Below are 16473 nucleotides of genomic sequence, written 5' to 3'. Positions count from 1 at the left end.
ATCCCGGCCAGGTGGTTGAAGTTTCAGTCGGTGATTACTTTGGGAATAGTATCACAATTCTGTAAGCTTTAGAATACTCACGGACAAATACTAGAGTGGTCCTAAAGGAAGAGTGCTAAATTGGGGAAAGGCAAAGTGTAACAAAATTCGGCAGGAGCTAGGGAATGTGGATTGGAAGCAGCTGTTAAAGGGTAAATCCACATTTGAAATGTGGGAGTCCTTTAAGGAAAGGTTGATTAGAGTGCAGGACAGACATGTCCCTGTGAAAATAAGAGATAGAAATGGCAAGATTAGGGAACCATGGATGACGGGTGGAATTGTGAGACTAGCTATGAAAAAGGAAGCATACATAATATCGAGGCGACTCAAAACTGATGAAGCTTTGGAGGAATATCGGGAAAGTAGGACAAATCTCAAACGTGCAATAAGGAGGGCTAAAAGGGGTCATGAAATATCTTTGGCCAACAGGGTTAAGGAAAATCCCAAAGCCTTTTATTCGCATATAAGGAGCAAGAGGGTAACTAGAGAAAGGATTGGCCCACTCAAAGACAAAAGAGGGAATTTATGCGTGGAGTCAGAGGAAATGAGTGAGATTCCTTTTTTTAAAAAATAATTTTTATTGAAAAATTTTGATTTTATACAACATTGACGCACCTTAGTAAAATACCAAAAATAACAATAATATTAACAATCATATACATTCGCCCCATCCCCATGAACAACCCAGCATTTTAACAACAACGCAAATTAACACACTATAAAGTTACAGAATAAACACTACAATAATGCCCCCCCCCCCCGGTTGCTGCTGCTATTGACCAAGTTACCTATCTTTGAGCCAGGAAGTCCAGAAAAGGCTGCCACCGTTTATAGAACCCTTGTATTGATCCTCTCAGGGCAAATTTGACCTTTTCCAATTTTATAAATCCCGCCATGTCACTGATCCAGGTCTCCACGCTTGGGGGCCTTGCATCCTTCCATTGTAACAGAATCCTTCGACGGGCTACTAGGGACGCAAAGGCCAGGACACCGGCCTCTTTCGCCTCCTGCACTCCCGGCTCTACCACAACTCCAAAAATCGCGAGTCCCCACCCTGGTTTGACCCTGGATCCAACCACCCTCGACACCGTCCCTGCCACCCCCTTCCAGAATTCTTCCAGTGCTGGGCATGCCCAGAACATATGGGCGTGGTTCGCTGGACTCCCCGAACATCTGGTGCACCTATCCTCACACCCAAAGAACCTACTCATCCTAGTCGCGGACATGTGGGCCCGGTGCAGCACCTTAAATTGGATGAGACTAAGCCTCGCACACGAGGAGGAAGAGTTGACTCTCTCCAAGGCATCCGCCCAAGTCCCGTCCTCTATCTGCTCCCCGAGTTCCTCCTCCCATTTAGCCTTCAGCTCCTCCACTGACGACTCCTCCACCTCCTGCATTACCTTATAGATGTCAGACACCTTCCCCTCTCCTACCCACACACCCGAAAGCACTCTGTCCATCGTCCCCTGCGAGGGCAGCAAAGGGAATCCCTCTACCTGTCGCCTAGCAAACGCCTTTACCTGCAGGTATCTGAACATGTTCCCTTGGGGAAGGCCAAATTTATCTTCCAGTTCCCCCAGGCCCGCAAACCTCCCGCCAATAAACAGGTCCCTCAATTTGCTGATGCCCACCCTTTGCCACCCCCTGAATCCCCCATCCGTGTTCCCCGGGATGAACCGATGGTTGCCACCCAGTGGAGTCTCCATCGAGCCCCCTGTTTTCCCCCGATATGAGTGAGATTCTTAATAAGTACTTGCATTGGTATTCACCAAGGAGAGGGACATGATAGATGTTGAGGCTAAGGATGGATGTTTAAATGGTTCTAGGTAAATTCCACTAAGGAAAATTCCATTACGGTAAATTCCACTCGGAAAATTTCACTATAGGTAGATTTCACTGCGGTATATTCCACTACGGTAAATTCCACTACAGTAAATGGTGGACACACTTCTTAACTAATTAGTGGAATTTATCCGCACAGTAGACAGAAGACTATGATATGAGGCTTCTTTTTTGTCAGGAAGTAAGGCAAATAGCCTGCGCACACATGACCCTCCAATGATGATATGTAGCGTGAAAAGCTGACTCCACAAACTAGGAGACACCTTAAAAGTCCCATCACAGGCCCAATTTTCAGAGCTTTCGAGATCATCCAAGCCTTTTTCTGAAGAAAACACTAAAATTCTGTCTGGGTCATCATGTCCACTGTCAAAGACCAAAAACAAGGACCCATTTTCTAAATACTTAACTGTATCAGGGATTTGAAACCCTGACCGACAAGTTGGAAGTGCTGGGATTCCTAAAGCATGCTGCCTCCAGTTACGTATGTTACGTGAAAGTCCAGGAATAGTTTGCAACAATGATTGTGCTTCCTCATCGAGATTTTGTACAGCAGTAGCTATTACTTCCCGTGAAGATACTATGCCCTTTCGGGCATTAACATGTGCACTGCTTGCTGAGTGATTATGGGAGCCCGTTGAAAAAATAACTTCTGGTATACTGGAGTTGAAAGTAGTATGTAGTCTAGCCCGGCAACCTTTGTAAAAACGCTCACAACGCCAATATATTTTTGTTTTGCTACTGTTAACTCCATTCTTTTCGTATATATGATTCTTTTCGTCGCAAAGCTTAAGTTTGTTCTTCTCTGATGTTATAAATGTTGCCATGGTTGAGGGTTTAAAAGTTCAAAGTTAAACTGAATAGTTTTTTATAGACCATTTACTAACGACTAATTAGTTAAGAAGTGTGTCCACCATTTACTGTAGTGGAATTTACCGTAGTGGAATATACCGCAGTGAAATCTACCTATAGTGAAATTTTCCGAGTGGAATTTACCGTAGTGGAATTTACCGGTCACCGTTTAAATACTCTAGGTCATGTCGGCATAAGGAAGGGGGAGGTTTTCGGTATTCTAAAAGGCATTAAGGTGGACAAGTCCCCAGGACCGGATGGGATCTATCCCAGGTTACTGAGGGAAGCGAGGGACGAAATAGCTAGGGCCTTAACAGATATCTTTGCAGCATCCTTGAGCACGGGTGAGGTCTCGGAGGACTGGAGAATTGCTAATGTTGTCCCTTTGTTTAAGAAGGGTAGCAGGGATAATCCAGGGAATTATAGACCTGTGAGCTTGACGTCAGTGGTAGGCAAACTATTGGAGAAGATACTGAGGGATAGGATCTCTTCACATTTGGAAGAAACTAGACTTATCAGTGATAGGCAGCATGGTTTTGTGCAGGGAAAGTCATGTCTTACAAACCTAATAGAATTCTTTGAGGAAGTGACAAAGTTAATTGAGGAGGGAAGGGCTGCAGATGTCATATATACCAGTATATACCTTCAGTAAGGTGTTTGATAAAGTTTCCCATGGCAGGTTGATGGAAAAAGTGAAGTCGTATGGGGTTCAGGGTGTACTAGCTAGATGGATAAAGAACTGGCTGGGCAACAGGAGACAGAGAGTAGTGGTGGAAGGGAGTGTCTCAAAACGGAGAAAGGGGACTAGTGGTGTTCCACAGGGATCCGTGCTCGGACCACTGTTGTTTGTGATATACATAAATGATCTGGAGGACAGTATAGGTGGTCTGATGAGCAAGTTTGCAGATGATACTAAGATTGGTGGAGTAGCAGATAGCGAGGAGGACTGTCAGAGAATACAGCAAAATATAGATAGATTGGAGAGTTGGGCAGAGAAATGGCAGATGGAGTTCAATCCAGGCAAATGCGAGGTGATGCATTTTGGAAGATCTAATTCAAGAGTGAACTATACGGTCAATTGAAGAGTCCTGGGGAAAATTGATGTACAGATTGATCTGGGAGTTCACGTCCATTGTACCCTGAAGGTAGCAACGCAGGTCGATAGAGTGGTCAAGAAGGCATACTGCATGCTTGCCTTTATTGGACGGGGTATTGAGTACAAGAGTCGGCAGGTCATGTTATAGTTGTATAGGACTTTGATTAGGCCACATTTGGAATACTGCATGCAGTTCTGGTTGCCACATTACCAGAAGGATGTGGATGCTTTAGAGAGGGTGCAGAGGAGGTTCACCAGGATGTTGCCTGGTATGGAGGGTGCTAGCTATGAAGAAAGGTTGAGTAGATTAGGATTGTTTTCATTGGAAAGACGCAGGTTGAGGGGGACCTGATTGAGGTCTACAAAATTATAAGAGGTATGGACAGGGTGGATAGCAACAAGCTTTTTCCAAGTGTGGGGGTGTCAATTACAAGGGGTCACAATTTCAAGGCGAGAGGGGGAAAGTTTAAGGGAGATCTGTGTGGGAAGTTTTTTACGCAGAGGGTGGTGGGTGCCTGGAACGCTTTGCCAGCGGAGGTGGTAGAGGCGGGCATGATAGCATAATTTAAGATGCATCTGGACAGATACATGAACGGGCAGGGGAACAGAGAGAAGTAGATCCTTGGAAAACAGGCAACAGGTTTAAATAAAGGATCTGGATCGGTGCAGGCTGGGTGGGCCGAAGGGCCTGTTCCTGTGCTGTAATTTTCTTTGTTCTTTGGTTATTTTATTTTTCTCTCCCTGCCCAACTCCCTCCTCTCCTGCTGGAGCTAAAGTGCTTTAAAATTTAATCTTGAAGGATCTAACTCGAGAAAATACCAAGCCAACATCTTGCGAGGGATTTAATAACACATTCATTGTTGTGCCTACAATACAGACTCACAATCCTATAATAACAGCTCAGCTAGAGTAATTTAATGGAACCACACAGTTCCTACCCAATATGCCGAGCACAAATGAGTGTTGAATGCTAACCCAAGCCATAACAGGCCATGTAATTCAGGTGGTTTGTTACAGAGCAAAAGTCACATTCAGTGTTGATTCAATCTTCAGCTGACAGCTTAACTGGGCTGGCAAAGAATTCAGTGAATGCATTAACATCTTGCAACTTAAGTGTGAAGACTGCTTACCTGCATTGGCAACTGCTGAGCTATGAAAGCACCTACAAAATTGCACGTGTCACCCGCCAGCCATCCCATCAAGAACCAGAATGACACTGCCTGGGCCATGTTTCCGTCCCGAATAGAATTGATACACTGCCTAAAGTAAAATTAACTAGAGTTAAAAACCATTTCGCAAAACTTTTATAAAAACAGAAAAAGCTGGAGGCACCTCTTCTCTGACACCCCAACCCAACGTTGATGCATTCATTTCTGGCTTTTGGGAGAGTTAAGTCTGATAGCGTGCTCGTTAAAATGGTATATTCAGGTTCACTTTGGACACATTTTATCCTCATGTATTTTTTTAAATTCGGAAATAAAATGAATGACATTGGACTTAACTGTATTCAAGAAACCATCCAGATACATCCTGTCCCCTGTGGCTACCTCGGTGACTTTTTACTCCACTCTTCACATCCTTCCACATCAACCATATTAATAAGGGCACTGCTCCTGGGTGTAGAAATATATAAGGTACAGAAACTGGAGAGTAGACTACCTTCTGCAAAGCCCAAAGTTAGCAAAACTAGCTCAGTATATGCTGCAATAGGGGAGGTGATGGTGCAGTGGCATTGTCACTGGACTAGTAATCTAGAGACCCTGGGGAATGCCCAGTTGAATCCCACCACAGTAGATGGTGGAATTTGAATTCAATAAAAATCTGGAACTAAAAGTCTAACGATGGCCGTGAGTCAATTGTTGTAAAAAGTTAATGTTCTTTAGGAAGGATGTGGTGGCATTGGAGGCAATTCAGAGGAGGGTCACCCTCTTCTTAAACCTGCGCATAGCTTTGATACAGCCAAGTGGACCAATTAGACCACTTAGACTGTGTTTTCAGCACATTAACACTGCAATGAAGTTACTGTGAAAAGCCTCTAGTTGCCACATTCCGGCGCCTGTTCGGGTACACTGAGGGAGAATTCAGAATGTCCAAATTACCTAACAGCACGGCTTTCGGGACTTGTGGGAGGAAGTCCCGCGCAGACACGGGGAGAACGTGCAGACTCCGCACAGACAGTGACCCAAGCCAGGAATTGAACCTGGGACCCTGGCGCTGTGAAGCACCAGTGCTAACCACTGTGCTACAGTGCTGCTCACGATAGCTTGAAAAGAACAAAAACTTGCATGAGGAAATGAGCTGTAGAGTGTGAATACTGAGGGTGGCTCTTTAAAAGATGGGCTGAATGGCCTTCTGCAATGCTATGTCATTCTTGGGCAGTAAGGTGGCGTAGTGGTTAGCACTGCTGCCTCACGACGCCGAGGTCCCAGGTTCGATCCCGGCCCTGGGTCACTGTCCCTGTAGAGTCTGCACATTACTCAGTGTCTGCATGTGTTTCGCAGGGTAGGTGGATTGGCCATGCTAATTATCCCTTAATTGGCAAAACGAATTGGGTATTCTAAATTTATTTTAAAAAAGGGGGGAAAATGTTGCATCATTCTAGGTTACACTAGCTCACTAGGTTACAAAATGAAACTTGTAATCCAGGGTTTGTGGAAACAGAGTGCACGTTTGGCAAACACACCCCAACCTGGAAATAGATGCACAGTATTAAGAACCTGGAATGCTCAAATGTTCTTGATCTCAGTTGATAAATATGCCTGGTACTGATTCACACGGACCAACAAGTTCCAGATTCAGTACCACGTGTGATATTTGAAAAAAATAATAAAAATTCTGTGTAAGGTGTTCAGGGGTTACAGGGGGAAGGCAGGTAAGAATGGGGATGAGAAAAATATCAGCCATGATTGAATGGCAGAGCAGACTTATTGGGCCGAGTGGCCTAATTTTGCTTCTGTCTTATGGTCTAGTGATCACTGGCAAGGATTGAATTTGTTAACCATCGTTAGTTGTTGGTTTTCTTCACTAAAGGACGTTCGAAGGAACTGGGTCCTTACAACAATTTCACAGCCACTTAACAGTCCAGTAAACAGAAGGAAAAAGATTAAGGACTTCTGTTCCCGCTTGCTATCCAGCTCATCTAAGTGAATAACTGAATGAGAGCTGCACCAGTGATGCTAACCAGGGTCAAATACGCTGTCTAATGTACACCACCTCGGGTAACGCATGGAAAGTGAACACTTGGGCAAGGTGCTGATGATCAAACTCCCACAGTCAAATGTGAGTGGTTTCAGGACGGGAGAAAAAACTTTGCAAGTGTAAAATACCACAGGCACGTACACAGAATGAAGCTTTGTGGTGAAATAAGAGGAAAAAAAACAGAAGTACGCATGATCTGAAACTTAGATTTCATACCGATGAAAATTTTAAGTTAATGTTTACTTAATTTCCTTATTCGGGTCAATGCTGCTAAAGCAGCAATTTATATTATATCTCCAAACCTGTGGAGTCAGATATATTCTGTAAGGTCATAAGACGTGGGAGCAAAAGTAGGCCATTCGGCCCATTCATTTCTGCTCTGCCATTCAATGAGGTCATGACTCATCTGATGTGATAATCCTCAATTCTACTTTCCCGCCTTATCCCCATAACCTTGATTACCTTACTGTCTCAGCCTCAAACAGACTGAACAACAGCCTATACAGCCCTCTGCAGTACAGAATTCCACAGACTCACTACCCTCTGGGAGAAGAAATTCCCCCTCATCTTTCTTAAACTGGCCACCCCTTACTCTGAGATTATGCTCTCTGGTCCTAGACTCTTCCACAAGGGGAAACAACCTCTCCACATCTGTCAAACCCCCTGAGAATCCTATATGTCGCAATGGGTACAGGCGCAATCTACTCAGCCTCTCCTCATATGAAAGTCCCTCCATACACAAGATTAACCTAGTGAGCCTTCTCTGGACTTTCTCCAATGCCAGTACATCTTTGCTTAGATAAGGGTTCCAAATTTGTTCACATTCACGGTGTAGTGTAACCCAATTCAGCACAATATTTATGACAAAGTGGCAAAATAGGTGATTTGATTGATGATATGAAGGCAAGGGGAGGGTAGTAGACAGAGTAACAGAGTTTTAAAAAAAAAAATTCAATTGATGGGATGTGGGCATCGCTGGCTAGACCATCCATTCTTGCCCTTCAGAAGGTGGTGGCGAGCTGCCTTCTTGAACCGCTGCAGTCCCAGATATGGAGGTACACCACAGTGCTGTTCAGGAGGGAACTCGACCCAGCGACAGTGAAGGAACGATGATCTATTTCTAAGTCAGGATGGTGAGTGACTTGGAGGGGAACATTCAGTGGTGGGGTTCCCAGGTATCTGTTGCTCTTGTCCTAGATGGTAGTGGTCGCGAGTTTGGAAGGTGCTGTCTAAGGAACCTTGGTGAGTTCCTGCAGTGCATCTTGTAGATGGTACACACGACTGTCACTGGTCATCAGTGATGAAGGGATTAAATGTTTGTGGAAGGGGTAGCAATCAATTGGGCTGTTTTGTCCTGGTTGATATTGAGCTTCTTGAACATTGTTGGAGCTACACTCATCCCAACAGGTGGAGAGTATTCCATTACACTCCTGACATGTGCCTTGTAGAATCCCTAGCCTTTAAGCTGCTCTGGTAGCCACAGTATTTATATATTTAGTCCAGTTCTGTTTCTGGTCAATGGAAACCCCCAGGATGTTGACAGTAGGAGGATTCAGTGATAGTGTCATTGAATATCAAGGGATGATGGTTAGATCCTCTCTTGTTGGGGATGGTCATTCCCTGGCTACTTGCCACCCAAAGCCTGAATATTGTCCAGGTCTTGCTAATCTGGACATGAACTGCTTCAGTATCTGAGGAGTTGCGAATGATGCTGAACATTGTCAAATATGCAGCAAAAAATCCCCATTTCTGACTTTATAATGGTGTCATGTGAGAGTATCTTTAAGAAATGGGTGTTTATTACTGCAGTGAAGTCAGAGAGTGGGTGGAGCTGGACTGCCTGACAGCTTTTTACTTTCATTTTAGGCTGTTTGCTGCCAGGTGTGTTTTAGTTTTGTTTTCAGCGTTGGAGCTGAAGCCAGACAGAGCGGGTGTACTGTTGATCTCTCTGCCGTGAAAACATTATCTCTTGATCATTTGGTGAATTCAGAATTATAAATGTTCTCAGTAGTGAATGTAAACCTAATGTGCTTCTGTTAAAAGGTGTTTCTTCTGTCTTCTGGATGTTGTTTGGGAAGTTAAGCATTACTTAGTGTTGTATTCTTTGGGGGTTGTATTTGAATTGATGGTTGCGAAGATGTTCACTATGTTAAAAAGGTTAACTTGAGTTCATAGAATAAACATGGTTTTGCTTTTAAAAAATACTTTTCCATTTCTGCTGTACCACACCTGTAGCGTGGGCCGTGTGCTCCCCATACCACAATCTAGTAAAAGGTTGTGGGTCAGGTGAACTCCATGATACATTTTGGGGTTCTCTAAACCCTGGCCATAACAATGGAAGGAAGGTTATTATTGATGAAGTAGCTGGAGATAGTTGGACATAGGAAACTACCCTGAGGAACTCCTGTTCTACAACAATTACTATCCTAGTTCCACAACAGTTGTACACCCCTGCAGAACAGTGGACCCACCTGTTCTAGACATCTGGCTCCCAATCCTGCACCCAAGGTCTAAAAAAAAGTGATGTTCTCTCTGCACTCCAGAATGGTGGTACCCCACCCCTGTTCTAGAACAGTTGCCCCAACTTTTTAAAATACCAAATGACCTGTACCCATCAGATCCCAGATCAACACTCAACAAGCAAGAGGAGTCTGAAAGCAGAAACTCACAGGCCTTTTTGCCCTTGTTCTTATTCATGGAAAGGGGTCAGTTAGCCAGACGGCTGGTCCGTGATGCAGAGCGATGGCAGCAATGTGGGTTCAATTCCTGTATTGGCTGAGGTTGTTCATGAAGACCCCCCCCCACCCCCCCTCCCTCCCTCCCTCCCTCCCTCTTCTCACCCTTGCATTTTGCCTGAGGTGAGGTGATCTCCAGGTTAAATGATCACCAGTTAGCTCTCTGTCAAAGGGGAGAGCAGCCCTCTCCGGGACTTTATTCTTAGCAAACACCTTCTGTCAAAACCAAATCAGAGCACTTTGAATGGAAGGTGGGGTGAAGAAGAATACCAGCTGATACTGACTGATAGGTTTGACTTTGCGAATTTGGCTGATGGACATTCAACATTGTACTTACGGGAAAGCAGACACCATGAAGCACAAGACGGAAAACAACCCCAGGGCAACACTGGCCACGTCCCTGCCGTATTCGGTGCACTCTTCCAAAACATTCCAAACGAACAGGGATCCGTTCGGACATTCGGAAGTAAAATTCCCCGTGGAGGCGCCAGCCATCATTTCCCGCCGTGTTGTCTGGAGGACTTTTGTGTTTAGAAGTCAGCCTCGGGGCAGCAAGGATGAGTGAACACTGCAGGGAGGGGGGAGAAAAAATGAAGCAAAATCACCAAAACCAAGCAGTTTACAGACCGACAAAAACACATTAACGCACAGAAGTGGCGGCAGAGATAGTCTTCCCTTCCCCAGAATCTGCCCCGATCATCACTGAGAACCAAGACCCCAGACCCCCAGCACAACCCAGTTCACAGACTCTTTAAAGTTCAGATTTATTTACCCATCCAGCGCTTCCCGGCTTCGACAGTAGCGACTGAGGGTCACATGACCCCGGTCACGTGAGAAGACCTGTGTCATAATTCGGGCGGGCCGGATTGGCTGAGTTCCAGGGCTCACGTCCTAAATGGGCCGGGCTTGAGCAAGTGTGCAGGCTCCCAGTCCCCATCGCAGCAAACCAGCAGATAGCAAAAGTCACCGCCTCAGCAAACTTGCTGCAAGCCTCTGACCATCTCACAACCGGTAGTTGCGGCTAGGCATTTGCGAACTCGCTGTGGTTTCAGTCATAAGGCTTTTGCTTGACCATGAAGGTCGAGGGCACCACAGTGCAGCAACTGTGCTGTCTCTCAGCGGGGATGGTGCAATAAGGGAGCGTCTGCCTAACCAGAGTTAGCTCCGACCGCTGATCATTACTTATCCCTCAGTCAACATTACCAAAAAAAAGATCATCTGGTCACTGTCACATTGCTGTTTGTGCCTGTTTGCTGAGCTAATGTTGCCTGCCACATTTCCTACACCACAACGATGACTATGTTTAAAAGTGTTGCATTGAAACAACTTATGCTCAATGTAAAAGCAGCTCATCTTTCAACCCAGCCTTCTGGATTCAACATTGTCACAATCTCTGCCTCCATTTTGATTTTCAGCTGGTTTGATTTCAAGTTTCTTTACACTGCATTCAGCTGGTTGCAGTGCAGTGATTCACACTTCATCCAGACCCATCTTTTGTTTCTTTACCTGTCCCTTTACCATCCCTTTGGTTTTTGTACCATGAAACCTTTGGTCATTTAATTTCTCCTTCCCTCTCCATCACTTTGCCTTCTGTTCAACTTTACCAAGGTCTTTCTCGTCATGCCCCCGCTATCAAACGGCACTCTTTTTCTGGCTTCGGCGAGGAAAGTCCAGCTGAGAACGCAGTTACCTTCACTTCCTGCACTGACTTAGCTCGTCAGTACAGGAAGCGATCAGGGTGCCATTTTTCTCTCAACCTCCCCTCCCCACTGTGGCGTCTTGTTCCACCCAATGCCCCCTACTTACTTGTTAGTGGTCCCTCACCCCACCTCAGAGGTCACGGCACCCCTAGGCCCAATCCTGAGATGGGAAACCTGCCACCTAGACACTGCCAGCATTGCTGCCAGCTGGGCACACTGGCCTTAACACAGGGTAGCACTGCCTGAGTGGGAGTGACAGGGTATCATCCTGCCCAGAGCCTGACCACCCAGGGGCTCTGATGGCCTGGGAGACCCCCCCCCCCCCCCAATGTGCCATTACATCTGCTCCACAATTGTGTGAACTAGTGTTAAATGGTGCCACAGCGAGATCTCCCAGGTGTGGGCAATAACCTACACCTCTTCGGCAGAATGAACTGCTAGCAAGTCTGAAACCCCAAATATGGTCACTGGTGGACATGGGAGTAATTCCAGATGGAAAATCTTAAAACGTGCTAAAAAAGGAAGCCTAGAAGCTGGTGAGTCTGGGCAGAATCAAAACGTAATGTGTATGAACAGCAGGGACACGTGAACAGCGATCACATCTGTTCTCAATATTTGGGAAAAAAACACATCCTCGCCTTGGTCAAGTGCATCCTGTGAAGTCCTTTGAACTGAATTAGGCTCAACTGGGCACATGAGGACGTGAAGTTGACCCTGTAAAGTTCATCTCTCTAAGCCTCGCTAGTGAGGCTAGGGCCCAATTCTCTCCCATTCCGCCATCACCCCATTTAGTGGGGAGGGATAAGAAGAGAAAATGTGGCCATATAGTTCTGAGAAAGACCCCATGCCCGATTGCACCAAGGATAGAATCCTTTTCAGCAACAAGGAAGGAGGAGCCAGAAGAAAGGAGGGGAAAGCATTGGGAGAGAAATCGCTAACTTGAAAGTAGCAAAAAAAACTAGAGTTGGGCAGCTGAAATTTGTCCGCTAACTCTTTAAAGCTGGCAAACTTCCCCTCAAGAACAGGTCACCAAAGTGTTCAAGTCTCTTCAATTTCTGGGCAGGCCCACAATTATATTTGGTGGCAGGGAATAGATAAAGACATTGAAAACATAGTGCGCCAGTGCATCCCCTGTCAGACACAACAATCGTTATCTCCTACAGCCAACATCCACATCTGGGAGTGGCCAGGCCATGATAGACCAGAGAGCACATAGACTTTGCAGGTCCTTTCTTGGGCATGATGTTCCTTGTCTTGATAGACGTTCATTCAAAATGGTTATCCATACAAGAGATGGGAGTGACGACCTCTGTGGCCACAGTAGAAGCCTTACGCTGGACATTTGCTATGCACGGCCTCCCAGAAGCCATCATGTCCAACAATTGCACTCCTTTCACTGGGCGGAGTTCCAAAACTTCCTTCAAACAAATGGAATTCAACATACCTATATGGCCCCATATCACCCTGCATCGAATGGAAAGAGATGTCTCAACTTTTAAAAGTGCTTTTAAAAAGCAATCAGACTGGCCATTGCACCATATGTTGGCCAACATTCGCTTGTCCTACAATATGACCCCCTCCATGCTACCAGGGGGTCATGGCGGCTGAATTGTTTATAGTCATTGCCTCCGGACTCATCTCGACTTGATAGTCCCAAATTTGAGGCACTTCCAGTCTCCCAAAAGGTGCCAGATCGTTCCAGGTAGGTGACCTAGTTCTCATTAGAAATTTCATCTCGGGGCCCACTATGGTTACCAGGAGGAATTGTGTGCTAATCTGGACCTGTTCGTATGTGGTAAATAAAGATGGCAGGACAGTGTGGAAGCATGTTGACCATGTGAGAAGCTGGGAGATGACAAACCCCATTCCTGAGCAGACATGTCCAATCCGTGACCCCCTGGCTATCCCAGAGCAGAGGGAGTTGAGTAGTTCAGAGTTGACTCAGCGAGCGGCCCAGGTGGGAGTTGGGGAAGCTGTGAAGTCTCCTGGACCGGTCTCTTCAGCAGATAACAAGGCCACCACAGTGTTAGAGGAACCGGTTTGGGAACTGAGGCAATCCACAAGGCCTCGCAGGTCCCCTGACAGACTGTCTTTGTGATTAACTCTTTTCTCGACCTTTTCACATGTATCTAAAACTTGTATAGAGCTTGCTTTGTAAAATGTAATTAAGGGACTTAAAGGGGGAGGGATGTGGTAGTGTTGCCCCTTTAACGGGAGAGCCCTTGTGGTCCATGTAACCGGCTCGAGGCCAATTGCAAACCCTGTCCAATAGAGATAAAACGCAGGACCCTGGGAGCTGGGGTCTGGGCAATGTGGGACCCCCGGAGCCAGAGAGTTAAACCTGGTCATCATTGTTCTGTGCCTGTGCATAGTTATCTTTGCCTATTTTTAAAAAAACAAAAGTTAGAATATCCAATTATTATTTTTTTCTTCCAATTAAGAGGCAATTTTAGCATGGCCAATCAACCGAGCCTGGATTGGATTGACGTGCTTCTAAGTGTTTTGCTGGTCACGGACCTTCTCTCCAATGTCCGGCAGGATGAGGCGAAACCGCGTGCGAAGCCAGCGGCTCATGATCAACTCCGAAGGTGCTACCCCAGTAGTGGTGTGGTGCGGTAATAGAAGAGGAACTGGATCAAACCATTCTCCGGTGAATCAGAGGTCTGCTTCCACATTCCTAACTTAAAACTCTGCACCGCCCATTTGGCCAATCTGTTGTAGGACGGATGGTAAGGCATGGTCCGTACATGGCGGACTCCGTTCATCTTCATGAAAGCTCCAAATTCTGCGCTGATGAAAGCCGTGTTGCTGTCTGACACTAACACCTTGGGAAGCCCATGTGTGCTGAACATTTGTCAGAGCTTCTCAATCGTAGCCTGCGATGCTGTCGTGGACATGCAGTGGACCTCCATCCACATCAAATGGGCATCTATGATGAGTAAGAACATGGCTCCTTGGAAAGATCCTGCAAAATCCATTGTAATTGAAACTATGGAAAAATGGGTCATTTGAAACATGGAGGTCTGGCAATATCTGGTCTGAGAGAAACATGAGAGGATACAGGGAAAGATCCCACAAAGAGTTAATAGCAGCTGCAAAGAACATGATTATAAAATGCAGATTCTTTCTCTCAAGCAGGCTTAGCAAACACACAGGATTTTTGTATGAAACTAAAAACAATGGTTCACACCTTCATTGAAAGTAACTACCTTAGTAAGCATCTGGAAAAGCATGGATGAGAGTTTCAGTTGAGCTATGTGATAAATGTAAACCTTTCAAGTTACAACCAAATGGATTTTTAGCATACAGCTAAAAGCAATGTTTCACACCTTCATTGAAATTAACTCTCTTAGTAAGCAACTGGAAAGGAAAGGACGAGGTTCAGTTGAATTTGGTGTCAATTCTAGGTGTGAAATTCTACTAACACCAAGTAAATTAAAGAAAATTGGAGACTATCAGTCTATGAGAAACATAATTTAAAGCCAAAAGCAAAGCCAAAATTATGAGCTGAGGACACAATTGGAAAATAAAACTGTAGAAATGACAGGAATTAAAAGTAACACCTCTTGAAACCAAAGCATTTTGAATATCACAAAGGAACTTTGAACATCACAAAGGAAACAATGTAATCAGAGACCTGAGAGGTGAGGTCATGTCAAAATGAATACTTAGTTGAATTAGAATGTTTAGATCAAAGATACATTTTACAATCAAAGTGGAATAATAGTTATTTTGCAATAAGGTCATAAAAACTTAATAACTGTTAGAAAGAGAATATAAACCCAGAGACCAGAGCAGGAACTAGCAGAAGCAGAGCAGAACCAGAGCTCAGAGAGAAGGAACAAGAGAAGCAGAGTCAGCTTACAGCCAGCTCGGTCATGGGAAAGATAAGACATAGCAGCCGAGCTAAACCAGCTAATACATCTAAGGAAGACTAGAATTTAAACAGAAGGCAGAGTCAGCTCAGAGATAGCCAGCAGAGCCAGTTCTCACAGCTCAGTACATGGGATCGACAAGACATAGCAACCGAGCTCACTAGTGAATACATCTAAAGAAGACCAGATTTTTAAAAGAAGATTGATCGTCAAGTTGGGCCTGAAGGTCCCTTCAACCAACCAAAAGGATCCAGAAGCAAGATCTTTTTACCTTTCTGTAAAGAAAGTGATTGCAGCTTTTAAAAGAAAAAATATAATAATAAAATAACTTAATTTAACCTGAAACAGTGGTTTATTCCTAAAGTCTACTTTACTTACGTAGCAATGCAGGACCCAGGATCGATGCTAATAAGTGGTAAGTAGATAACATTTTTGGTGAAGGTATGGGTTATACTGGGGGATAACTTGAAAATATAGTTTGACCTAAGTAGCACCCACCGAAGCCTGCATCGGAGTCAGGGAGTGAGAATCCCTGTTCACCATTTAGAATGTCGGCCCTTTTTGGTATAGGGGGAATTCTAAGAATAGTGGTGAGTTTTCAACAATACCATGTAGAATCGGGACCTTGGTTGGCCCAACCACTCCCATGGATAGAGTGGAGCTGCAGGGGGTAATGTTTAGGTTCCTGGCACTGTGTACACTGTTTTGCTAATGTTTCAATGTCCGTGTCTATCTTTGGGTCACCATACATAGCTGCGGGCCAACATCTTCATCTTCGAGACCTCCGGGTGTCTGCTGTGGAGATCTAGCAGGATTGCCCCCTGGCCCTTCATGGGCACAACCACCCAGGAACCCCAGTGCAGAATGCCATCCACGACACTGAGCTCTGCCACCTTTGTGATGAATGCATGCAGATTATCCGGGAGGGCATGATGTTGAGCCCCACACAGTACTATGTGTAGGACCCTGGCCAACAGTTGGTCCATCTGCACCCACACCTTCACCTGGGCTGTTGTGAGCAGCAAGGGGTCCATGAAGTGCAACTCTGCAATCACCCAAGGGGCAGCGCGGTGGAGCAGTGGGTTAGCCCTGCTGCCTCACGGCGCCAAAGTCCCAGGTTCAATCCCAGCTTTGGGTCA

General features: G+C 45.4%; 1 protein-coding gene across 5 annotated transcripts in view; it reads right to left on the bottom strand.

Annotated features, from left to right (window-relative positions):
- The window catches only part of LOC119950919 (lysosomal amino acid transporter 1 homolog), a 44714-nt gene that overhangs the window by 26593 nt on the left and 1648 nt on the right, over positions 1-16473 (bottom strand). For 3 of the 5 annotated variants that reach the window (XM_038773856.1, XM_038773858.1, XM_038773859.1), the window contains exons 2-3: positions 10097-10327; positions 4957-5086 (exon numbers count right to left, since the gene is read on the bottom strand). In XM_038773856.1, the coding sequence (XP_038629784.1) occupies positions 4957-5086; positions 10097-10257 (291 nt within the window). In that variant the 5' untranslated portion in view covers positions 10258-10327. Of the gene's footprint in view, positions 1-4956; positions 5087-10096; positions 10328-10408; positions 10481-10531; positions 10797-16473 lie in introns of those variants that run through there. The other 2 variants (XM_038773855.1, XM_038773857.1) reach the window with 2 other exon arrangements.

The sequence above is a fragment of the Scyliorhinus canicula genome, chromosome 16 (genome assembly GCF_902713615.1).
Source record: "Scyliorhinus canicula chromosome 16, sScyCan1.1, whole genome shotgun sequence".
Classification (NCBI taxonomy): Eukaryota; Metazoa; Chordata; class Chondrichthyes; order Carcharhiniformes; family Scyliorhinidae; genus Scyliorhinus; species Scyliorhinus canicula.
The sequence above is the reverse complement of the archived record's forward strand: the minus strand, read 5'-3'. Positions and strand labels throughout refer to the sequence as shown.